The sequence below is a fragment of the Oncorhynchus keta genome, chromosome 17 (assembly GCF_023373465.1).
Source record: "Oncorhynchus keta strain PuntledgeMale-10-30-2019 chromosome 17, Oket_V2, whole genome shotgun sequence".
Lineage (NCBI taxonomy): Eukaryota > Metazoa > Chordata > Actinopteri > Salmoniformes > Salmonidae > Oncorhynchus > Oncorhynchus keta.
This window is the reverse complement of record NC_068437.1, coordinates 4,451,326-4,477,704: the sequence shown is the minus strand read 5'-3', so window position 1 is coordinate 4,477,704 and position 26,379 is coordinate 4,451,326. Positions and strand designations below refer to the sequence as shown.

The window sequence follows — 26,379 nt, the reverse complement described above, 5'->3', positions numbered from 1 at the left end:
AATAGCTGTGCAGCGACACTCCCCATCCAACCTGACAGAGCTTGAGAGGATATGCAGAGAAGAACAAGAAACTCCCCAAATATAGGTGGGCCAGGCTTGTAGCATCATACCCAAGAAGAAAGGCTGTAATCACTGCCAAAGGTGCTTCAACAAAGTATTGAGTAAAGGGTCTGAATATTTATGAAAGTGTTTTTTTTTTTTATAAATACATTTGCAGAAATTTCTGAACCTATTTTTGCTGTCATGGGATAGTGTGTAGATTGAAGGGAAAAAAATATGTAATCAATTTTAGAATAAGCCTGTAACGTAACAATGTGGAAAAGGGGTCTGAATACTTTCAACGCACTGTATACATTTGTCTAGTCCTAGAGACAATCCAAGAATTCATATGAGAACTACATTTATGGGCTAATACAAGACAAAGCATGCAATACTTTCATGGTCCTACTATGAATGCATTGAAACCCCCAGCAGGACCACTGGGGTGTTCCAGAAAACAGGATCATTATGTCGATCTGGTTCATTTAGAAAGCTGAACTTGAATATGGGTTTTGGTTGTCAAGTAACCCATACCATGTACATTTTACACATCTGTATTGCTCAAAAATATTAAAATCATTTCAGGGTCATCTGGCCAACTCCATGATCTTACATTCTGAAACAGACAGACCACATACCAACTCAGCACTGATGAGAAACACTGAGTACAATAGGAGATAAATAACTGGCAAAACAAATGCAGGATTTTATTTGGTAACTTTATTGAAGTCATTCCCCTCCCCCAATTTGTAAAATGAAACCAAACGAATGAATAAAAAAGGGGTGGAAAATAAATAGTTTGTACTGGATGTTGATTTGCCTAGGGTTTGTCGAGTCCAAATATCTTTGCAACCAAAAAAAACTCCCAATACCCCCCTCTGTACACAGTCATGCTCTCCCCCAAAAATGTCAATGAACGTTTAGAACAAGGGTTCAATGTCAACCCGTGTGAAATGTCAATTATACACACTAGAAATATCTACCAACATGTTTGGAACACCACTAAGTGTATTCAAATAATTGCTGTACTTCCAAGGGGGCACATGGAACAAAAAAAAAACGATCAAACAGATTAACAATGTCATCCCTTGTTTCTGTTTAAAAACACTCCTGCAGAAAAACTACTGCATATCAGCAATGGATAGTGATACAATATAACTTCGATGCAAATAAAGAATGGAACTGAATGATGCAATCCCCATCCCCCAAGAAGTCACCATTTCCTATTGAAATGGAGTCGCAAGGGTCCTTGTAGACCACAAGGATATCAAGTCTGCTGCTAATACAAACATAGCAAATCTCATCTGTGGCCAAGTAAAATACAAGTCTTGATTTTTATTAAGCAAGGCGATCCATAGAAAAACAAATGAGTGGGGCTGAGCTGAGGGACCGCAGAGGGCATGGAAGAGGAGGCAAACAGGAGTCCCCCTAACCCATTTAAGAGCGCAAAATTGGGATAAGTGGGAGGCTTGTTTAGGTGGGTGATAGGTAGGAAACGGGAGATGTTAGAGAATGGGGGGGTAGTGGGATGATGATAGTCTGTAGAGTGTTAAGGTATCACCAGCAGGCAGGGTGCCAGGGGTAGTCTAGATCAGGTCAGCCACATTCATGGGCATCTCTTCTACTGTGGTGTTGTAGAACGTCTCAATGTCCCGGAGTGTGCGCTTGTCCTCTTCAGTCACCATGTTGATGGCAACACCCTTCCTGCCGAAACGGCCTCCTCGCCCGATCCTGGCACACAACAATTAAAGACCAGATTAATACGAACCCTGCCGATCGGAATTTAGAATCAAAACGGTAGGGAAATAAATACGATTTGAATTAACAAACCAGGAGGAACGAGACCAGGACATTATAGAACAAGTCAGAAAAAGTAGGACATTGGTTTGTGGTTAGCTAGTTACATTTCAAAGATGTATGAAATGGAGGATGTCAGAAAAGCAGAAAATTCACACCCCAATATGAACCATGTTTATTGCCATAATAAAAACAGTGACATAAGTTATTCCTATGAAGCTTTGTTTTTAATATAATTCAGGGTCCCTCCTACCTGTGAATGTAGTTCTCACGATTGGTTGGCAGGTCATAGTTGATAACCAGAGACACCTGCTGGACATCAATTCCTCGGGCCTGAAAGCAACAACATGATCAGCACCCCTGCACTGACCTCTAGCTGCCATTGCTTTATTACCCTGAACCCTGGTGCAGGCTAGCTTGGTTCCATGTGAATCCGCTGGTAAACATGTAGCACTAGCAAAGCCAAAGGTTATGGGTTCGATTCCAGAGATAACATACAACAAATGTGCCACTTGACTAAAGCTTTGTCATTACTGAGAATAGGCTAATTAAATCAATCATAGAGCTCACTTCCACATTTAATATCACTGTAAAGGAAGTCACTTTGAATAAAAGGGTTTGCCAAGTTGATTAACATAATAAGAAAAATGATATTTATTACATTCAACGAATGAAAAGATTCAGGCCACAGTGTGCTCTGCCCAGGTAGTAGGGTGCTGCTTCGTCTCCTGAACTCAACTCACCAGCAGATCTGTGGTGATGAGGACACGGCTGGAGCCAGAGCGGAACTCCCTCATGATTAGGTCCCTCTCCTTCTGGTCCATGTCACCGTGCTGGGGAGGAAGGAAGGTGTCACATTTGACATTTAGTAGACTTATGCAGACCCACTTATAGTCAAACAAGACAGTCAGCCTGGATCTGTGAACACCACAAGCACTTCATTTCACATTACGGAAATCAAAAACCAAGAAATGCTGATCTAACCAGATCGACAGTATGTTCCCCGCACAAATAGAGGCACTAAGACACAATGGAGAAACTTAAGATTCTGCAGATAATGTAAATTAATGCTGCCACCTCAATACAATTTATAACCTCTACGGGATCGGTGACACCCCCCACGGGACAGTTGAGCTAACGTGCGCCAATATGATTTGCATGGGGTTGTAAGTAACAAGAACATTTCCCAGGACATAGAGACATCTGATTTGGGCAGAAAGCTTAAATTCTTGTTAACCTAACTACACTGTCCAATTTATGGTAGCTATTACAGTGAAAGAATACCATGCTATTGTTTGAGAGCACAGTTATGAACTTAAATTTATCAATAAACTAATTAGGAACATTTTTAAAAAGCTAGCCTTAGCTTTCCTGACTGAGTATATTGGTTAGACTTTCCTGAAAAGTTGCACATTCGATGCGAATGCAGAACGCCACAGGATGTTTTTGTGCTGGTCAAGGGCAGTCAGGTCTGGAGAGAACCAAGGGCTAGATCTGCTCTTAGTTGTAAATTGTTTGAACAGGGCATGCTTATTTAACCTGTTTGGGGTAGGGGGTAGCATTTTCACTTTTGGATAAATAGCATGCCAAACTGAACTGCCTCCTACTCTGTCCCAGATCCTAATATATGCATATTATTATTAGTATTGGATAGAAAACACTGAAGTTTCTAAAACTGTTTGAATCATGTTTGAGTATAACATAACTTATTTAGCAGGCGAAACCCTGAGGACAAACCATTCAGATTTCTTTTGAAGTCACTGTCTTTTCAATATGTTTTCATGGGGAATCCAGAATTCTAATCAACTTTCGTGCAGTTCCTACCGCTTCCACTGGATGTCACCAGTTTGTAGAAATTGGTTGAGGTTTTTTCTTTGTGTAATGAAGTACCATAGCTCAGAAAAAACGTCACTTCATGTGTACCTTTTGACAGAGGTGCGTAACCAGAAAAGTAGCGTCAGGTTGTTTTGCTCCTGTCTTGAACACAGATCATCCAGTCTTCAATTTGATCAATTATATACACGTTTAGAAATACCTAAAGTTGTATTACAAAAGTCATTTGAAATGTTTTGGCAAAGTTTACAGGTAACTTTTGAGATATTTTGTAGCGACGTTGTGTAAGTTGTAAGCAGTGTTTTTTCTGGATCAAACGCGCCAAATAAATTGACATTTTGTATATATATATATATATGACGGAATTAATCAAACAAAATAACCATTTGTGATGTTTATGGGACATATAGGGGTGCCAACAAAAGAAGCTCATGAAAGGTAAGGAATGATTTATATTTTATTACTGCGTTTTGTGTCGCGCCTGCAGAGTTGACATACTACTCTCATTGTTTACTGTTGTGCTATCATCAGATAATAGCATCTTATGCTTTCACAGAAAATACTTTTTGAAATCTGACATGTAGGCTGGATTCACAACGAGTGTAGCTTTAATTTGCTATCTTGCATGTGTAATTTAATGAAAGTTTGATTTTTATAGAAATGTATTTGAATTTGGCGCTCTGCAGTTTCCCTGGCTATTGGCCATGTGGGACGCAAGCGTCCCATCTACCCCAGAGAGGTTAAGATGGCGAGGAAAGCACTTTTAAAGAGCAACCAGGCATCCTCTACTGACGGGATGAGCTCAATATCCTTCCAGGATACCCGGGCCAGGTCGATTAGAAAGGCCTGCTCACTGAAGTGTTTTAGGGAGCGTTTGACAGTGATGAAGGGTGGTCGTTTTACCGCGAACCCATAACGCACGCAGGCAATGAGGCAGTGATCGCTGAGATCCTGGTTGAAGACAGCAGTGTATTTAGAGGGCAAGATGGTCAGGATGATACCTAAGAGCCCATGGTTAAAGATTTAGGGTTGTACCTGGTAGGTTCCTTGATAATTTGTGTGAGATTGAGGGCATCTAGCTTAGATTGTAGGAGTGATAAGCATGTCCCAGTTTAGGTCACCTAACAGTACGAACTCTGAAGATAGATGGGGGCGATCAATTCACATATGGTGTCCAGGGAACACCTGGGGGCTGAGGGGTGGTCTATAATAACAAGCGGCAACGGTGAGAGACTTGTTTCTGGAAAGGTGGATTTTTAAAAGTAGAAGCTCGAATTGTTTGGGCACAGACCTGGACAGTATGACAGAACTCTGCAGGCCATCTCTGCAGTAGATGTCAACGCCACACCTTTTGGCAGTTCTATCTTGATGGAAAATGTTGTAGTTAGGGATGGAATACAGTGTTATCTGTATGTGTGCAGCGCACGCATGTCTACGACTATAACCGTTAGCTATGCTAAGGATAAGACTTCTGGTTGACGGAGAAAGGCTTTCCCAAAAACCTTCATTAACTAGAAAAATGTAGTTTTGTCACAAAACACAATGTGCAACTGGCATGCTGACTGCCGGGATGTCCACCAGAGCTGTTGGCAGAGAATGTAATGTTCATTTCTTTACCATAAGCCACTCCAACGTAGTTTGAGAGAATTTGGCCATACGTCCAACAGGCCTCACAACCAGACCTTGTGTATGGCATTGTGTGGGAGAGAGGTTTGCCGATGTCAATATTGTGAACAGAGTGCCCCACGGTGGGGGGTTATTGTATGGGCAGGCATAAGCTACAGGCAACAAATTGCATTTTATCGATAGGCAATTTGAATGCACAAAAATACCATGAGATCCTGAGGCACATTTTTTTTTAAAGGTATCTGTAACCTAATCCATATATTAGGGCCTAATGAATATATTTCAATTGACTGATTTCCTCATATGAATTATAACTCGGTAAAATCTTAAATTGTTGCATGTTGCGTTTATATTTTTGTTAAGTATATAAAGGAGGCACATTGTGACCGAGATTCAAATCTGTTAAAAACTTAAAGGGAATCTAGTAGCAACTACTATGATGGGTTTCTAATATGACTAGGATTGTGCTTTTGGCTTCTGGACAATTAAATAATGTTGATATGAAAACCAATAGAACCAGGGTTGCAAACTGGCGAGGGCCCAAAAAGGTGACACTTTTTTTTGCACTGATCCTAATTTCTAGTGATTTAGGCTGGATCCCTTCTTGAAATGCAGGTTTTTACCTTATTAAACAACAAAGAATACAATCTACATGATCAGTCTGGGTAAAATAAGTGGTTAATGTGAACCTAACTTACAGCTAAAAAATGTAAACAAAGAAAAATAATGTAAACGTCTACCTTTGACTCATTCCTCTCTGCCTCCTTCTTTCCACTCCTCTCCTCTTTTGACCTCACCCTCTCACCTTCCCCCCCTACTCACAAGGCAGGCAATACGCTCGACCTCATCTTTACTAGATGCTGTTCTTCCACTAACCTCATTGCAACTCCCCTCCAAGTCTCTGACCACTACCTTGTATCCTTTTCCCTCTCGCTCTCATCCAACACTTCCCACACTGCCCCTACTCGGATGGTATCGTGCAGTCCCAACCTTCGCTCTCTCCCCCGCTACTCTCTCCTCTTCCATCCTATCATCTCTTCCCTCTGCATCTCCTGATTCTGCCTCCTCAACCCTCCTCTCCTCCCTTTCTGCATCCTTTGACTCTCTATGTCCCCTATCTTCCAGGCCGGCTCGGTCCTCCCCTCCCGCTCCGTGGCTCGACGACTCATTGCGAGCTCACAGAACAGGGCTCCGGGCAGCCGAGCGGAAATGGAGGAAAACTCGCCTCCCTGCGGACCTGGCATCCTTTCACTCCCTCCTCTCTACATTTTCCTACTCTGTCTCTGCTGCTAAAGCCACTTTCTACCACTCTAAATTCCAAGCATCTGCCTCTAACCCTAGGAAGCTCTTTGCCACCTTCTCCCTCCTGAATCCTCCCCCCCCCTCCTCCCTCTCTGCAGATGACTTCGTCAACCATTTTGAAAAGAAGGTCGACGACATCCGATCCTCGTTTGCTAAGTCAAACGACACCGCTGGTTCTGCTCACACTGCCCTACCCTGTGCTCTGACCTCTTTCTCCCCTCTCTCTCCAGATGAAATCTCGCGTCTTGTGACGGCCGGCCGCCCAACAACCTGCCCGCTCGACCCTATCCCCTCCTCTCTTCTCCAGACCATTTCCGGAGACCTTCTCCCTTACCTCACCTCGCTCATCAACTCATCCCTGACCGCTGGCTACGTCCCTTCAGTCTTCAAGAGAGCGAGAGTTGCACCCCTTCTGAAAAAACCTACACTCGATCCCTCCGATGTCAACAACTACAGACCAGTATCCCTTCTTTCTTTTCTCTCCAAAACTCTTGAACGTGCCGTCCTTGGCCAGCTCTCCCGCTATCTCTCTCAGAATGACCTTCTTGATCCAAATCAGTCAGGTTTCAAGACTAGTCATTCAACTCAGACTGCTCTTCTCTGTATCACGGAGGCGCTCCGCACCGCTAAAGCTAACTCTCTCTCCTCTGCTCTCATCCTTCTAGACCTATCGGCTGCCTTCGATACTGTGAACCATCAGATCCTCCTCTCCACCCTCTCCGAGTTGGGCATCTCCGGCGCGGCCCACGCTTGGATTGCGTCCTACCTGACAGGTCGCTCCTACCAGGTGGCGTGGCGAGAATCTGTCTCCTCACCACGCGCTCTCACCACTGGTGTCCCCCAGGGCTCTGTTCTAGGCCCTCTCCTATTCTCGCTATACACCAAGTCACTTGGCTCTGTCATAACCTCACATGTTCTCTCCTATCATTGCTATGCAGACGACACACAATTAATCTTCTCCTTTCCCCCTTCTGATGACCAGGTGGCGATCGCATCTCTGCATGTCTGGCAGACATATCAGTGTGGATGACGGATCACCACCTCAAGCTGAACCTCGGCAAGACGGAGCTGCTCTTCCTCCCGGGGAAGGACTGCCCGTTCCATGATCTCGCCATCACGGTTGACAACTCCATTGTGTCCTCCTCCCAGAGCGCTAAGAACCTTGGCGTGATCCTGGACAACACCCTGTCGTTCTCAACTAACATCAAGGCGGTGGCCCGTTCCTGTAGGTTCATGCTCTACAACATCCGCAGAGTACGACCCTGCCTCACACAGGAAGCGGCGCAGGTCCTAATCCAGGCACTTGTCATCTCCCGTCTGGATTACTGCAACTCGCTGTTGGCTGGGCTCCCTGCCTGTGCCATTAAACCCCTACAACTCATCCAGAACGCCGCAGCCCGTCTGGTGTTCAACCTTCCCAAGTTCTCTCACGTCACCCCGCTCCTCCGCTCTCTCCACTGGCTTCCAGTTGAAGCTCGCATTCGCTACAAGACCATGGTGCTTGCCTACGGAGCTGTGAGGGGAACGGCACCTCAGTACCTCCAGGCTCTGATCAGGCCCTACACCCAAACAAGGGCACTGCGTTCATCCACCTCTGGCCTGCTCGCCTCCCTACCACTGAGGAAGTACAGTTCCCGCTCAGCCCAGTCAAAACTGTTCGCTGCTCTGGCTCCCCAATGGTGGAACACACTCCCTCACGACGCCAGGACAGCGGAGTCAATCACCACCTTCCGGAGACACCTGAAACCCCACCTCTTTAAGGAATACCTAGGATAGGATAAAGTAATCCTTCTCACCCCCCCCTTAAAAGATTTAGATGCACTATTGTAAAGTGGCTGTTCCACTGGATGTCATAAGGTGAATGCACCAATTTGTAAGTCGCTCTGGATAAGAGCGTCTGCTAAATGACTTAAATGTAAATGTAAACGTTTCCAATGTTATTTGTTGCCTAGACTTTACTGCAAATGACACTTGAGAAAGTCTTTAAAAAAATGACACTAATATTGCAGTAAGCCATGGACAGCCTTTATAATAGAATGCCTGTGACCACACACACACACACACACACACATCTAAATATTGCACTTGGGAAAAAATCTTAAAGGAGAAACAGAATTAAACAAACTTATAGTTAGTGGCCACTATAGTAGACATTGATCAAGTGCACAAGGCTAAATAACATTCACTGAGTAAAACATTAAATAATCCCCCCTTACTCACGTGTTACTGTCAAATTCAACACAATAAAAACAATATCTTTGGCCTCCACTGCACATTATTACATTGTTAGTTTGTTAGCTACTTAACATTTCTCACAGATTGCACGGGTCCACTAAACAACTAACGTTATAACTTGAACGGCAAGGAGTCATATACCAGTTAATACTATCGCGATTGGTTGGGTTACTAATGTTAGCTCATCTGATGTTGTAAGCTATCGTTAGCTGTCTGACTTTATGAGCAAGCTCATTTCCACGCCATAAACTAAATTTTTTGATCAGATAAGTTGGCTAATGTTGCTTAACATTTCTCTGGCTAGCTAACGGAGAAGTCGATGCAGATAGCAAGAGTACTTAACGCTAGCAATTCTTGTTGCGCCACACTTGCACCCTCATCTCAAACTTTACAAATGCCAGTTGTTTATCGGTTACAGTTTATGAAGTAGGCTTCATCACGTTCCCACCCGTCTCCATCATCAGGCGTCTCACCTACCTCTTCGTTATCATGCAGGGGACGCGCTGCTGTAACTGGCAAACTGCCTTTCCACTCTTCCGTTGTCTAGCAATTGCGTGCTGCATTCTCAAAATCAAATCAAATGTATTTATAAAGCCCTTCTCACATCAGCTGATATCTCAAAGTGCTGTACAGAAACCCAGCCAAAAACCCCAAACAGCAAGCAATGCAGGTGTAGAAGCACGGTGGCTAGGAAAAACTCCCTAGAAAGGTCAAAACCTAGGAAGAAACCTAGAGAGGGACCAGGCTATGTGGGGTGGCCAGTCCTCTTCTGGCTGTGCCGGGTGGAGATTATAACAGAACATGGCCAAGATGTTCAAATGTTCATAGATGACCAGCAGGGTCAAATAATAATAATCACGGTGGTTGTAAAGGGTGCAACAGGTCAGCACCTCAGGAGTAAATGTCAGTTGGCTTTTCATAGCTGATCATTCTGTTATGCGAACGATTGGCTGAGCCTTGGATACAGCCAGTATTGCTCCAAACGCGCTCATTCACTCATTCACATATAACCAGTTGTGACCTCTTGGTCGGATCTATATTGAATCACGTAGGTAACTTATTTTGTATTCAAAACTAATTGTTAATTCAAATTAACTGCACGAGGAAGTATTTATAAAATCTTTGCCATTTACTTTTTTATGGTTGGATTTTTGCAAGGCTACTTTAGAGCAAAATAAGATATCACAATTTGAAGTAAAACATTCAGGTTTTAAACAATTATAGTGCCTCAAGCTCCCAAAGTGGTGGGACACTGAAGGTCAACAGTAGGCAGGCTATAGTCTACGCAGCCGAATGGAAGGCGCGCTTTACAAGTTCAGAAATAAAAAGAGCTCCTTTCTAAATTGTGGCCACTAAAGTGAACACGCAATTGTGTTTAGAATTGTTATTTGTTCCACAATGACTGGGCTTACAAAAGCAGGTTTCACTCCAGTAGCCTACAGGCTTTTTGAGGACCAAGTCTTGACAGATGGTAGGTAGGCTATTCCGCTTCTCAAACTAGGCTCTGTATGCTGTGCGTGTGATAAATAAAATGCACGCCGACTAACAAAAATACACGGGACAATTGAATTCCACAAAATTATGCAAATTAACAGACCGATAAGCATGACTGGTCAACTGTATTTCCGGCAGATAACCAATGAGCATCTATCGGTATGACAACACTGTAGGACATGGACAGCGAGCTGGAAGTGCAGGAACTCTTACCAGGGCAGAGACTGTGAAGTCCCTGGCATGCATCTTCTCAGTCAGCCAGTCCACCTTTCGGCGGGTGTTGATGAAGATCACAGCTTGGGTGATGGTCAGGGTCTCATACAGATCACACAAGGTGTCCAGCTTCCACTCCTAACAAAGGAAAGCGGGTTGAATTGAGTCTGAAGACATGGGAAAACTTCAAGCCTAAGAACTGGTCAAGAAAACCTATTTCAAGCTATCGTGCCAACCCAAATTACACTATCCATGCTATGATGTTTTGTTTTAATATTTTCCTTATCCAGCACAGTTCCAGGCTAGTAACCTGGCTAGTGCAGTAAATATTGTCTCAGCTCAGTAGTCTGAAAGGGGTATCTACACAAAAGGTTGATATTACAGTATTAGCAAACGTCTAAATTATGAAGAGGTTGCTTTTAAGTTAAAGCTGTGGAGAGGGACAAAGACGCCAGCCATAGTGGAGAGCAGTCGACTTCCCCTGCCAAAGAACATTGTTCCTCCAACAGCTTGGGAGACGCCATAAAGAGGCCAAGTGAGAGGATTCACTCTCGCCTACATCTGTCCAAAATAAGCCCAATGTGTTTCAATGGTCTTATTGTGGACCTAAGCCTGTCGCCCGCCTTCGGGACAACTCCCATTGTTAGGGTGGAGACATGAGCATCTCTTAGTTATATACAGATATGGAGACGCAGAGGGAACTTGGGACCCCAACAACATTTCCAAAGTGCTCAAGAGGATATAGCTAAACTCCTCATTAGAATCCCTGTAGCAAGCTCTTTCATACAAAATCAACCATCTTCATAATGAAATACTACAATTTTAAGAAGGGAAAGGCCATTTCTAAATGTCTCATTGATTATCATTCCATGTTAACAGGACAGTTACTGTGTTGTATTGACCAAATGAGGCTACTTCATGACTTGACTTATTCCCGTTGGTAGAGCAAAGGGCCTCATAAGATTGTAATAACGAGCATATAAAAAGAGCAATACATTCATTATACGGGTGCGCACACACACGCACTATAACATGCATCCATTACAGCAATACCTCTTTCTCCACGTTGATGTAGAACTGGCGGATACCCTCCAGGGTGAGCTCTTCCTTCTTCACCAAGATACGGATGGGCTCACGCATGAACTTCTTGGTGACCTCCAGCACATCCTGAGGCATAGTGGCAGACAGGAGAACCACCTGGAAAACAGGGTTGAAAAAAGGTATTAGCTCTATAGAGCAATCACTTGACAAAGGAATACATGGATCATTGACGATTACTATGGTGTGCTCAGCTGTTCATCTCCCTCTTGCTAGCTCTTTCTCTAGGAACACTACCAGGGAGGAGGGTTGGGACAAGTACTAGCTAACATTGAGAAAAGCACAGTACATTCTACTTGAAAAAAAAATAATTCTATATTCCCAGAGATTATGCTTAATTGACCCTTTGCTATGCCCCGCCCAAGAATGTGGGGAACCAATCGCAACGCTCCAATGGATAGCAACTGCCGTCGAGTCTGACACCTGGGACAAGATCACGTTTAAGTCTCATGAAAGCCAGCGGCAAAAATAGTTTAAAATGTATTGTTTAAATGGCTAAATAATTGAACAGTGCAGCAGAAGTTACTACTGTGATTCCTGAAATGCAGAGCATGTTGGGCAGGTAGGAGCGCTGGGCCAGTAACCAGAAAGGTTGGATCAAATCCCCGAGCTGGTAAAAATCTGTCGTCCTGCCCCCGAGCAAGGCAGTTAACCCATTGTTCCCCGGGCACCGATGACATGGATGTCGATTAAGGCAGCACCCCTGCACCTCTCTGATTCAGAGGGGTTGGCTTAAATGCGGAAGACATTTCAGTTGAATGCATTCAGTTGTTCAACTGATTAGGTATTCCCCTTTCCCTAATCCAAAATTAAAAACTTGTTACAATATTTGCTAGCTCAGCTGTCTAGACAGTCTCATTAAACACTAAACGTTGCTTACGCTAGCTAGGCACGTAATACAACTTCTTCTCGAAATGTGTTAGCTAGCTAAGTTATGAAAACAACTCCCATCTGCTGTACACATCCGGATATGATGAGAGCACTAGTGAATTCAGAGTATTTCAGTGGCTAGCTACACTGCAAAGCAATTGCAACAGTTCACAACATACCCAAGAGTTTCCTGATTAGCATGGGGTAGTCTGTAGGGATGTGCATCTTTCCCTTTCAAGACGATTCGATACGCATCTATACTGAACAAAAATATAAAAACGCAACATGTAAAGTGTTAGTCCCATGTTTTAAGCTGAAATAAAATATCCCAGAAATGCTTCATACGCACAAAAATCAAATTCTCAAATTTTGTTCACAAAATTAAAACAGTATGATCATTACACAACTTGTGCTGGGGACAATAAAACAGCACTCTTAAAATGTGTAGTTCTGTCACACAAGACAATGAATGACACAGATGTCTCAAGTTGAGGGAATGTGCAATTGGCATGCAGACTGCAGGAAGGTCCACCAAAGCGGTTGCCAGAAAATGTATTTTTTTTTATTTTTTTTTTACAATAAGCCGCCTTCACCATTTTAGAGAATTTGGCAGTACGTCCAACCAGCCTCACAACCGCAGACCACGTGTAACAACGCCAGCCCAGGACTTACACATCCTGCTTCTACACTCGTGGGATCGTCTGAGGGGAGTGCTGAGGAGTATGTGTCTCTGTAATAAAACTTGTTCTGATTGGCTGGGCCCCACTCCCCATTGGGTGGGCCTGCAGCGCCCCTGCCTAGTCATGTGAAATCCAGAGATTTGGGCTTAATGAATTGATTTAAATTGACTTGATTTCCTTATATGAACTGTAATTCAGCAAAATCGTTTAATGTTGCCTTTATATTTGTGTTCAGTGTGGATACATGGGATCCAATATGTTTTCACTTTAAAACTACTACGTTTCATTAGAGCAGGGATCTGCGGCCCCGGATCAATCTCTTTTATTTTTTTACTCAGTCAGGGTCTGAACTTACTGTTGAGCGTTAGAATAGTAGAATACACAATGTGAAATGTAGTTTTTATTTCATTTGCAAACTAGTCTAATGGGCAGTTATCTAAAATTGTAAACATTGTTGAATTACCAACCGGTGAGCCCCTGTCGATTTTGATAGTCACTCTCACTCAGATACCATATTTTAAAAAAAGGATAACATTTTCTCTGCACCCTGTAGGTCTACAGACCTGCATGCCATTGCAGACTCAAGAGTTCAGATTGTGGCCCCCACCCCACCAAAGTTGCCCATCCCTGGATTAGAGGGAGGAATGAATTGATGCACTAACATTTGCTGTAGATCTAACCCCATTTTGACGACTGGTCAGTCAATAGGCTGTTGGTCGACCGAGATGTCTTTAGTCGCCTGTCTGAGTGGACTGATCCATTGTGGAGGCCGTGTAGATGGAACAGTCCATCATTAAGACACGTGCTATTGAAAGTGAATATGGTTATTACATAAAAAAACAATGGGCCGCTTTCTCCCTCGTTGGATAGCGGTCGCTGTCCGTGGTTCTGAAACATCAGTGAACTATTGAATTGGCGCCTTTTCCTAGACCATGTTGCTATGTGCATAACAGCAAAAGTTATGCACAATGAGGGTTTGGCTGGGGTAGCACGTAAAATAGAATAGCCAATATGGTATTAGAATGTATTTAAGTGTAATTTACACTGTTCCAAATTGTCAGAAACATATTAGCTGTTGATCTCCTTGTTAATTACTATTATGATCATCATTATAATATGTAATGTCATCATTATTAGGCTTAGTATAATAGCCTTCATTAACCGTGACATACTCAGGATTATATAGGCTACTGTTTCATTCAATAATTTGTTCATGTCATCACACAGCATACAAGTCATTCATGATTGGAAACCCAAATCAAGCATTTTAGTTTGATAATCAAATAAAGCAAACCTTGAATAATTAGCTTACACTAAAACCGTCCCATTTCGAAAATTGCATTCTGCAATGAACGCAAATGTTTAGTCTGAGGTAACAAAGGCTTTACAAAAAAATGTTAGACTCCGGTACGCTTAATTTATTTAGTGGTTTACATTGTTCCAAACGGTCAGAAAAATTATATTGTAAACTAACAGCAACAGTTTTGCAACACATTTATTTTCCATTCTATACCGAACAAAAATATAAAACTTCAAAGACTACTGAATAGCAGTTCATACAGGGAAATTAGTCACCTGAAATAAAATTCCTTAAGCCCTAATCTATGGATTTCACACGACTGGGCAGGGGGAGCAGCCATGGGTGGGCATAGGCCCCTTGGCAGCCAGGCCCAGCCAATCAGAATAAGTTTGTCACCACAAAAGGGCTTTATTAGACAGAAATACTCAATGACCCCGTAGGTGAAGAAGCTGGAAGTGGAAGTCCTGGGCTGGCGTGGCCACATGAGGTCTGCGGTCAGAAGTACTGCCAAATTCTCTAAAACAACGTTGGATGTAGCTTATGGTCGAGAAATGAACATTACATTTTGCTCCTTACCTTTGTCATGATCTCCAGTATTTTCCACAATGAGTCAAATTTATTCCACACATCTGAATTCTCGTTTACCTCCTGAGCAACCAGTAAACATTCCCATTTTGAGTTCACCAGTCATGTCCTCTGCATCCACTTAGCTGTCACGTATCCAGTGTTTGTTATAACCAAGTTATTGATGTGATGATATGCTACAAGTCAGACCCCATCGGTCATGTGCATGAGACGCATATACGCGTTACGCAAAGAGAGTAAGGGTTGAGAGAGTATCCCAATTGCACACTCCCTCAACTTGAGACATCTGTGGCATTATGACAAAACTGTACATTTTAAAGTGGCCCTTTGTCCCCAGCAGAAAGTGCACCTGTGTAATGATCATGCTTTTTTGATTTAAACCCTTCCCCCCGATTGATGAGGAATTGAAAAATTGTATGGTTCAAATGGGATGAGGAAAAGGGAATGGCAAATAAGTTTGGCTGCAAAACCGATTGGCAAACATACTGTAAATTGAGAAATGTGACTAAACTGAATAAAATAAGAAACTACACTATGAAAAGAAAATGTAATTTATGGTGCTCCAGTATAATTTTGGAGCAAGGAGGCAAACTCGATCATTCATTGAATCAGATGTCTCATTCATTACATAACCCACTGATATTGCTAATTAGTTTAATGATAGTTTGCTAATCTTGCCAATGAAAAAAAGGCATGACATGCCAGCAAAAAACACTGACACTACACATCCAAGTATATCTGACCAAATTAGTTAAGACAAGCATTGTAATTTTGAATTCTGTAACGCGAGTGTGGAAGAGGTGACTAAATTGTTGTCTATCAACAATGACAAGCCACCGGGGTCTGATAATCTGGATGAAAAATATACTGTGGATAATAGGGGACATTATTGCCAGATCTTAAATTTCAGCCTACTAGAAAGTATGGGCACTCAGGCCTGGAGGGAAGCTAAAGTAATGCAGACACCCAAGAATAGTAAAGCCCGCTTTACTGACTCAAAGAGCAGACCAATCAGCCTGTTACAATACAGTGTAAACTTTGGGGGAAAAAATAGTGTTTGACCAGTTACGAAGCTATTTTATTGTAAACAAATTTACTTTCAGCACGCTTATAGGGAAGGGCATTCAACAAGGACGGCACTTACACAAATGACTGATTGGCTGAGAGAAATGGATGACTACGAGATTGAGGGAGCTGTTTTTTTAGACTTCAGTGCGGTTTTTGACCTTATCGATCAGTCTGCTGCTGGAAAGACTTGTGGTAAGGCTTAACTGTCTAACAGAACAGAGGGTGTATTTAATGGAAGCCTCTCCAACATAATGCATAATGCCCCTTTTTTCAATCATTACAAACGACATGCCACTGGCTTTGAGTAAAGCCCGTGTGTATGTATATATGTGGATGACTCAACACTATACGCATCAGCTACTACAGTGAGCAAAATCACTGCAACACTCAAAGAGCTGCAGTTAGTTTCAGAATGGGTGGCAAGGAATACTTTTGTCCTAAATATTACAAAAACTAAAAGCTTGGTATTAGGGAGAAATCATTCACTAAACCTCAATTAAATCTTGTCATAAATAATATGGAAAAAGAGCAAGTTGCAGTGACTAAACTGCTAGAATAGACCTGGATTGTAAACTCATTGTCAAAACATGTTGATATAACAGTAGCTAAGATGGTGAGAAGTCTGTCAATAATAAAAAGCTCCTCTGCCTAATTAACACTATCAACGAGGCAGGTTCTACAGGCCCTAGTTGTCGCACCTAGCCTACTTTTCAGTCGTGTGGTCAGGTGCCACAAAAAGGGACCTCTGAAAACTACAATTGGCTCAAAACAGGGCAGCACAACTGGCCCTAAAATGTACATGGAGAGATAACAATAATATGCATGTAAATCTCATGGCTCAAAGCTAAAGAGACCGACTTACACACTACTTGTTTTGTAAGAAGTGTTGACCCGCTGAATGCACCGAGGTGTCCGTTTAAACTACTAGGACACAGCTGACACCCATAGAGGTCTCTTCACAATCCCCAAGTCAAGTCAAGAACAGAATATGGGAGGCACACAGTACTACGTAGAGCCATGGATACATGGAACTCTATTCCACATAAGGTAACTGATGCAAGCATTAGAATCATATTTAAAAACGACTGATAAGAATACACCTTATGGAACAGCAGGGACTGAAGAGACATACTTACACATGGATTTGTGTTGTACATGTGTGGTAGGGAGTATTGGCCTGGGGGAACACAATGTGCTATGAAATGTAATCTCTTAAATTGTACTACCGTAATGTTGCTGGACCCAGCTAATAGGGATCCTTAATTACAAAAACAAACATGACTGGGGAACTATGCAAACTTCATAATGTAAAATAATGTGACCGGTGAAATTAAAATACCATCTGCTTTATCTGCACAGGTTGGCTGCAGGTAATTCCTTAAATAGCTACAAATATTAATATGCATTGAAAAACAGATATATTAACGTTATTGAAAAACCATCCCGTGGCCATTTCCAAATACCCCGGTACATACAGTATACTGCCCAAACCTAGTGGTAAGCCTAGCTAACTCTGGAATGTGGTTTAATCTTTGAAACAGAAATTTGAAGTGTTTTTAATAACCATTTTGCTTCAGCTGGCCACATGCTTGAAATAAGTCTCTGAAAATTAATCTCATTCCACTGGAGGGAGTCCTTTAGTCACCTCAGAACAGATTGTAGAGAATGATGCTCTAATAGACTCAAATACCTTATTTGAATTTCAACCATTTGATGTCTCCGATGTATTAAGTGCCTTGCTAAAGATCTGGGGCTGATTCACTTCACCTCTTCTTACCACAGCTATCTGCCCCACTGTTGAACCTTTAAAACCTCTTAGAGCTAGGGTCTATTTTCCTGACTGACGTGCCCAAAGTAAACTGCCAGTTTGTTGCTCAGGCCCAGAAGCCAGGATATGCATATAACTGGTAGCATTGGATAGAAAACAAGTTTTTGAAGTTTCTAGAAATGTTAAAATAATGTCTCAGACTAACACAATTCATATGGCAGGCAAAAGTCCAAAGAAAAACCAACCTGATTTTTTGTGTGTTTTGTTTTTTTAGCTCCCAGGCTCTTAATGGAAAGCTTTGGGTTCTATGTAATTCCAGCTCCCAGATTGCAATTCATATGGCTTCCACTAGATGTCAGTCTGTTCATTGTTTCAGGCTTGTCTCTGCAAAAACAAGCAAGAATTTTGAGATTTTATACAGACTCCCAGTTCAAAATATGTCTGTTGGCGCGCGGTGAAAGAGAACACGGACTTACTAATTTTACTTTTCTATTGAACATACTTCTTTCCGTATGAAATATTATAGTCGATTTAAATTTTAGGATACCTGAGGATTATATAGAAACGTAGTTTGACTTGTTTGAACAAAGTTTAGCGGTAGCTTTTTGGACTCCTTTGTCTGCATGTTGAATGAGTGGATTACTGAAATCGATGGAGCCAACTAAACTGACTTCTTGGGATATAAAGAAGGATTTTATCTAACAAAACGACCATTCATGTTGTAACTGGGACCCTGGGGATTGCAAACAGAGGAATATTTTAAAAAGTAACTGATTAATTTAAATCGCTATTTGTGATTTTTATGAAGCCTGTGCTGGTTGAAAAATATGTGGGGCGCAGTCCTCAAACAATCGCATGGTATGCTTTCGCTGTAAAGCCTATTGTAAAATCTGGAAACGCTGTTAGATTAAGAATTTAAGCTTTTAAATGATACTTGTATGTTTAATATGATTATTTATTTGAATTGCGCGCCTTCCAATTTCACCGGATGTTGTTGACTGGTGTCCCGCTGACGGGATGCCTATCCCTAAGAAGTTTAACCTGTATTTTTAACTTGACAATTGCTACCGGTGTTATCCCTAAGAATTGGGAAGTTGCACGTCCTCCCCCTACATAAAGGGAGGCTTCGATAATTACCACCCAATCTCCAAGTTAAAGCATGTTGCCTCGCCAAGGTATTAGAATCCTTGACAAACTCCCAGCTAAGGTGTTCAACTTCTCACTAATATAAATATGCACCAGTTTGATTTTAGATATGGACATCGTATGGTTTCAGCCACTGAAACGGGCATGGACAAGGAATCTTGCAAATGGCCGAAGAGCCATCTGACCGACAGGACACAATGTATGCCTTCTGATGCTGTCTAGTTTCCCGGATATTACGAAAGGTGTACTGCAGAAGTTGGCATTGAGACCTGTTCTCTTTACTGTTTATATAAATACTATTGGTCTATCTATTAAATCCTGTAATATTCATCTGTATGCAATACGTTTTTGTATGCTATTGATCTGACTTAACCAAGCTATGTTAGAGCTGCAATCTGATTTTGTTGCATTACAGAAAGCCCTGGATTTAAAACTTGTATTTAGTTTTGCCTGCATTAACTACATGTTCTCTAACTCACAGAAAAATGTCTCAGATGGGCTAGTCTTTCATTGGATAGCTCTCATTGAGCGGGTTCCTGCCTATAAATATCTGTCCGTTTGGATTGATAAAGAGCTTACGAACAAAATATACTGATGACCTAGTTAAAAAGCTAAGATTTAAAGAGGGCTTTAAAAAAAATTGATCTTGCCTCTCCATTAACAGCAGGAAGCAGATTGTGCAGTCAACTTTCCTGACTATGGTGACACCATTTACCAGAATGCAGCAGCCACTACTCTCAAACCATTGGATGCAGTCTACCATAGAGCCCTACGGTTAATTACAGGTGACAGTTTTAATATTCATCACTGCATCCGAAGGTCAGCTGGACCTCACTAAAGGTCTGTAGACCACTTCATTACTCCCACAAGCTTCCAACATAACTCACTTCACTGTTGAAATACAAAAATATGAGCTACCACACTCATTCACAGGGTTAGTTAACTCGAGTTCCCACTCGTCTCCACAAAATTAGGTAAATCCGTATTTAGTTTTAACGCGCCACAGTTATGGAATACCTTACAAAACAAATTACACAAATTCCCTGGTGCCGACGGGGTAGTTTAAAACGGTTTAATGAAGTGTGCAATTATTTCAATTGACGATTCTAACTTGTAATAACCTGATGTAATGTATTCTTTTTTTAAATTATTTTTATTTTTTACCTTTATTTAACCAGGAAAGTCAGTTAAGAACAAATTCGTATTTTCAATGACGGCCTAGGAACAGTGGGTTAACTGCCTGTTCAGGGGCAGAACGACAGATTTGTACCATGTCAGCTCGGGGGTTTGAACTTGCAACCTTCCGGTTACAAGTCCAACGCTCTAACCACTAGGCTACCCTGCCGCCCCAGTTTATATTTTTGTTGCAAATGAGACATGACAATGGTCTCAATTGGGCTACATTGAATAAATAAAAGTAAATAAAAATTGCAAAAGCTTCAGGTAGAGCATAACTTCCTAACGTACTGTTAGACACAATCTGTCTTCATACCTGTGTGCTAGTGCCAAGCTTTTGGAAAATCTCGTAGATCTGGTCTTTGAAACCCCGGCTCAACATTTCATCAGCTTCGTCAAGGACAAACATCTTGATGTACTTAGCAGCTGAGGGGGGAAGATGAGCACTTGGTTTAGACAAAACTTGAACACAAAATGAAATGTCAATACTCTTCAGTAAACAAAAACATACAGCTGTAAACAATGTTGAGAAAAGTTTGACATCTGAACAAAGCTGGTAACAAATCTGGTAACAAAAAGACGGACATCACTCACAGAGGAACTTGCGGTTCAACATGTCGAACACGCGGCCTGGTGTTCCAACCACTATGTTGGGAGCCTCAGCCTGGAGCTTTGTCACCTCGTTGCGGACGTTGGTTCCGCCAATACAGGCATGGCACGAGGCTCCCATGTAGTCGCCGAGGGCCAGGATCACCTTCTGGATCTGTTGAAGAGGGGGAAGTCAATCAAACTCAAAGTCAGCAGTTGTCACAAAGTGCTTTTACAGTAACACAGCCTAGACTAGGGAGCAAGCAGAAGCACAGCGGCCATGGAAAGCTTCCTTTGGCATGTATTTGTTTACATGTCCATGGTCTCTTAGCAGGGCAAACCCATTTTGGTGATTTTTGGTGTATCATTCAAATCAATCACATAAGTAATGTCATGCAATAAAATGCTAATTAATTACTTACAAATCACACAATGTGATTTTCTGGATTTTTGTAAGTAGCAAAACCTGCAAAATCGGCAGTGTATCAAATCTCCCCACTGGACATGTGCAACAATAGTGATATTAATTTTTTCTTCTGATGAGCACTATAAAACATGCCCACACAACAAAAACACGTGTTTTGACAAGTGGCAATAAATAACTAATCGATGAGGGAGGGGTATTTTCACATCACAGGTTGGAGGACAATCAGCAAAACATGGCTACATTGAGACGCGGGTCACAGAAACAGAAAAGCAACACGGTCAATCACTCAAATAGATCATCATGTTGAAATCAATTGTGCTCGAGATGAGGTTACACATTCTATTCAAACTAACAGCTCAAAAACCCGAGGAATCTGTTTCATTTAAACTATACCATTCAAAGGCCACACGGAAACCTGGAATAATAATCTAGAAATGGTTGGTTAGATGAGAACTTGTAGAAGGCTTAAGATCTGCGTTTTGGAACGTTGAACGTTTATTTCAGGAGGCTGCCATCATGGACAAGCGAACAAACCACTTTTCCTGGTAGCTTCAACTAATCACAACGCAGCATAGGATAGCAAAACTTACAACTGTTGGCTGCTATTTAAAGCCAGGTGTATGCTACATGACTTTCAAAACCCTAACACCGCTGAGCCTCTCACATTAAAAACTACCGTCTTTCCTGTAGTGTTTAGCCAACGTAGTGGTGCACACTAAACGACGTGGCACAGATGGGGGTCACACACTACAAGATTCTTGACTTGGTTGTGAGAATTCTCGACACCACGTCGTCTCACGAAAACAATCTTGGGATTGGATTTAACATAGCTACAACGAGCTGTGGCTCAAAGCAGACTCAAACGTTCTCAATCAGACATTCACGCGTCCCATACAGAGTTGAAATATCTAGCCAACATTGTCAATTGAACAACATTGCTTGTGAACTTCAGAGCTGTAACAATGACAATTTGGCTTTTTATTTTATCTTTATTTAACTAGGCAAGTCAGTTAAGAACAAATTCTTATTTTCAATGACGGCCTAGGAACAGTGGGTTAACTGCCTGTTCAGGGGCAGAACGACAGATGCTTGTCAGCTGGGGGATTTGAACTTGCAACTTTTTGGTTACTAGTCCAACGCTCTAACCACTAGGCTACCCTGCCACCCCTACCCTGGCTAAAGACAACTACAAATGCATACTAGTAGTAGTCATTGCACCTGCTCGAGAGTACACATGCTGGGTGACACGAAACAACGTCAACTCTCTGACGAGCTCTCATTGGCTATTGCTGATGACCATTCTCAAAACGTGTCCTTGCACATTTCACACTAAAAGAGCATTGCAAATTGTGCCAATAAAAATCAAACATGTCTGGAAATATCGGGATGTCTGGGACTGCTCAAAGACTAGATCGGTAGCCCTCAGATTGTGCCTGACCTGTTCACATTAAACGAGCGTCGGTAACAGCTGCACCCCCCAAGTAGGCAACGACATGGGGATTTTGTTTCTCCAATCTCAAAAACTTCTGGGACAGCTAAATCGTGGCCAAAAATCGTGTCATGTACACCCGGCTTAAGTGATAATTTTTCTGTCACATCTGTGTATTGGTGTGTGGCCAGTGACTTTTATAGAGAGAATGTCCTTAATTGTTTGTGTCTTATGAGAGTTTGAAAATGAACTCAGTTCCAAGTCCTGCACACCCCATTGGTTTTATACAGTTGATTATGCGAAGTTAATGATCGGTTTTAAGCAATTGATCTTATTTCATTGTGATGACTAAAGTTTCATACCATCACCACCAATCTGAGCAAAAAAAGGATGTGGATTTCCACTACATTTTATGGGGTGAAAATACAAGCTTGTGTAAGGCAGTAAAATCTGTCCACATTAGGGAAATTAGGACAATATAAAGTCATCAAAATGTCAATTTCAGATGTTACGTTGCCCACTCTATTGATCACAAATTGAACCATTCAGAGTTTAAAAGGACACTTCCAAGATTTTTCAGAGTATTCTTTCTTCATACTGGATGCAGACGTAAAAATGTTATCCATGAGTTCATCCGACTCTGGGGAAGTAGATAAAGCACCTCACTACCAAAATCCCAAAGTATCATTTTGAAAATGCTCTCAAACAATTTAACCAGGCGCTCTAGAGTCTCCATAGTGTTAGTGCAGTAGGCTGAACATTTGACTTCCCTATTCTAAGTAACATTTTAAGTACTTCCATGTTCAAGATAATTTTAGCATACATGTTAATTACTTTGCTAGTCGTCATCGAACAAGCAACAGTACTTTTGTAATTCATGAGTTTGAGCCCTTAACATGTTGCTTAACAAGACTCAGTCCCACTCAAACACACCACCTTGCCCAGTGACAGGGGTGGCACATTACAGCATCAGGCTACAGGGTTTGATTCACACTATAGAGCAGAGTGAAGCCAAGCTGTACTGTGCTGGCTATTCATCCACCATAGGTTGCTAGAACACTGCTGGAAAGGCCCACGTGATACTAAAAATATCAGATCCAGCATGGTACGTTTGAGTTGGCACGACAGTGTGTAAAGGGTACAGAAGTTGCATTTAATGTGGACAGTTTTTTAGGGCAATTTAAGTGTGTGTGTAACCTGCCTGCTGAGCCAGCTCTCGGGTGGGGGCGAGGACCAGGGCCTGGGTGCCCTTCAGCTCGATATCAATCTGCTGGAGGATGGAGATGGCGAACGTGGCGGTCTTCCCTGTGCCGGACTGGGCCTGTGCAATGACATCATAACCTGGTGGGGAATGAAGGGTGGTATTCATTAGTGGACACCATAACAAAACACTAATACCAAGTGTTTCTTATTGGACAAATTCAGACTGGTCCTTCCCAGTTTCATCCCAGTTGGTTCCTAGTGAATATGACCATGGATAAGTTTGATAGGCATTTGGTTCACTGTTTAGACTCATGATTGAGAAAGCCTCCAAACCTGACATGTAGGATACGATGGAATAAATAAAAGCCTGTGTACTATGATCAAGGAAACCTAATGTTCCACATAGGAATGAAGAGGATTAATTAAGTATAGAAGCAACTTCCGTCAGCGACAACTTAGGCTAGATATTGACAGAAAAAGACCACAAAAATCAACACTATTGATATTCAAGTTACACCCATCTTCATAAGTTGATGGAAACGAACAAACATGCAGAGGTCTCCCACACACAATATCCTGTGTGTGAGAGTTGATTTTAGGAAACTTGAACTTACCCTTGATACAAGGGAGGATGGCCCGCTGCTGAATGGCAGATGGTTTCTCAAAACCATAGGCATAGATTCCTCTCAGGAGAGTCTCACGCAGGGCCATCTCATCAAAGCTGTCCACAATCTCATTCCAGTTACTCTGTGGAGAGAGAAAAATACCAGATCACGGTTAGTGTATATAGTACCCAGATACTGTAGTCCTTACACAGACTCCCAGTATTGTTTAACTACCAGAGGAGAGATGGAAAATGCTTCTTCACCTCCACCCCATTGGACTACATGCCTTTCAACTATTCAACAATTTAACTGGTCCTTCATCCAACTTTTGACAAACTTGCCTGACACAAACAAAACATTTAACTTTACCTCAATGATGCCATCTGGCTCCATGCCCTCAGGGCCATTGTCTCTGTTGGAGAGGTCTCTGGGGGGAAACGTCCACATGTCAATACTAGATGATTGCATGCGTTTCATAACACATTAGCAGATTCTAATGATATCACGAACAAAAACATTTCTAACCAGAAATGTATCATGGGTCTAATGCCAGAGTTTGTGATTGTAATGGGATGACATGCCTGTATTCATCTAGAAGGGGTTTGATGCCAGAGAGTGATTGTAATGGGCATGACATGAAGTGCCAATGACTACATCGAGGGCCCCCCCCATGTATAATAAACTCGCATAAGATGGTGGTGCTGGCTACCAACGATGCAGAAGTTGGGGCACACATACACACAACCAAGTTTGTGATGCCACTCAATTTAAAAAATATATATATATATATTTCATTAAGTCTTCCCAGTGCAGACGACTCGAACACGCCCATGCAGTAACTTGCACTCAGAGAGATTTCGAATAATGGTGGACAACACATTGGTGGGGGTTCTCTGGCTGATTAGTCCCGAGTGGAACTGTAAATGATTACACTACTAACCTTGGCTAACAAGCAAAACGATACTTTCAACAGGGATAGCTAACCATATTAACTGGAAGGAGCAGTCACTCAACCGGATGGCCCATCTGATAGAAAATCCTTCACTGTTGCAATAAAGAAAAAAAATACAAATAACGCACCGCCACCAGGCCGAGCGACCCTTTACACGAAAAGCATGTGGTCGTAGCGCACAAGGTTAGCGGAAAGGATTGCCCCACCAAAACAACAAGCGCCTACGCATAATATTACGGTTAAGAACTGTTGCTAGCGATGCTACACCAAAACAACAAGCGCCTACGCATAATATTCCGGATAAGAACTGTAGCTAGCGAGACACCAGCTACCGGGAGTTCGTAGTTAACGTCTGTTCGCTCAACGTGACCTGGGCACCATGGCGGGGCTCGCTGGTGAGACAGGCCACCATTTTCCCGCAACCCCTGTCTGGTGTTCGCCTGCCAAATAACTAGTTATAGCCATCTTAGCCGATGTTAGCAGCTCGCCTTCACCCAGCATTACTGAAGTAACGTTCGTGGGCTGGCCAGCAGATCAGTGTTTACAATAACACAGGGCACAATAACGTGGAACATGTACTACGGGCTTGCAGTTAGACCTGGCCAGCTAGCTAGTGGCTCCAATACGGCCACCACTAGCTAGTTTACAGTTGCTAACGTTAGTTAGCACTAAAAGCGACAGCACAAGGAAAACATTCATGTTTCATTTGATAAAGGAATTGCGGGGCTGACCGCGTTATTTCATCTAGCCATATGTGTAACTGGTTATAATAAAACAATGGAACAATTTGCAGGTTTCTTTACCTCTCTTCATAATCTGCCGACATTATCACAAAGGGCGAATACGCCGCGAAAAAGTGTTATATACCACAACGTGGTCTGGGAAGCTCAGGTTGTGATTGCTGAAGGGGACTATCATTCACGCCAGAGTCATATTGTCAACCCC

General features: G+C 42.3%; 1 protein-coding gene across 1 annotated transcript; it reads right to left on the bottom strand.

Moving 5' to 3' along the window:
- Positions 1–739: 739 nt before the first annotated feature.
- On the bottom strand, positions 740–26,379 carry LOC118396310 (eukaryotic initiation factor 4A-I-like). The gene is made up of 11 exons (XM_035790424.2): positions 26,238–26,379; positions 24,852–24,909; positions 24,492–24,624; positions 23,876–24,015; positions 20,825–20,993; positions 20,547–20,656; positions 11,593–11,736; positions 10,540–10,677; positions 2,580–2,669; positions 2,090–2,169; positions 740–1,770 (listed from the first exon to the last, which is right to left on the bottom strand). Exons 1-11 carry the CDS (start codon positions 26,258–26,260, stop codon positions 1,626–1,628), a joined length of 1,230 nt encoding a protein of 409 aa, XP_035646317.1. The 5' UTR covers positions 26,261–26,379; the 3' UTR covers positions 740–1,625.

What these genes read in the sequence shown, in the direction of transcription:
- LOC118396310 (XM_035790424.2), bottom strand. Translation starts at nt 26,260, where the DNA reads ATGTCGGCAGATTATGAAGAGAG. An exon ending in TCATCACCACAGATCTGCTG is followed by an intron (nt 2,170 to 2,579) that starts GTGAGTTGAGTT and finishes TGTTGCTTTCAG; the next exon opens with GCCCGAGGAATTGATGTCCA. An exon ending in CGTGAGAACTACATTCACAG is followed by an intron (nt 1,771 to 2,089) that starts GTAGGAGGGACC and finishes GTTGTGTGCCAG; the next exon opens with GATCGGGCGAGGAGGCCGTT.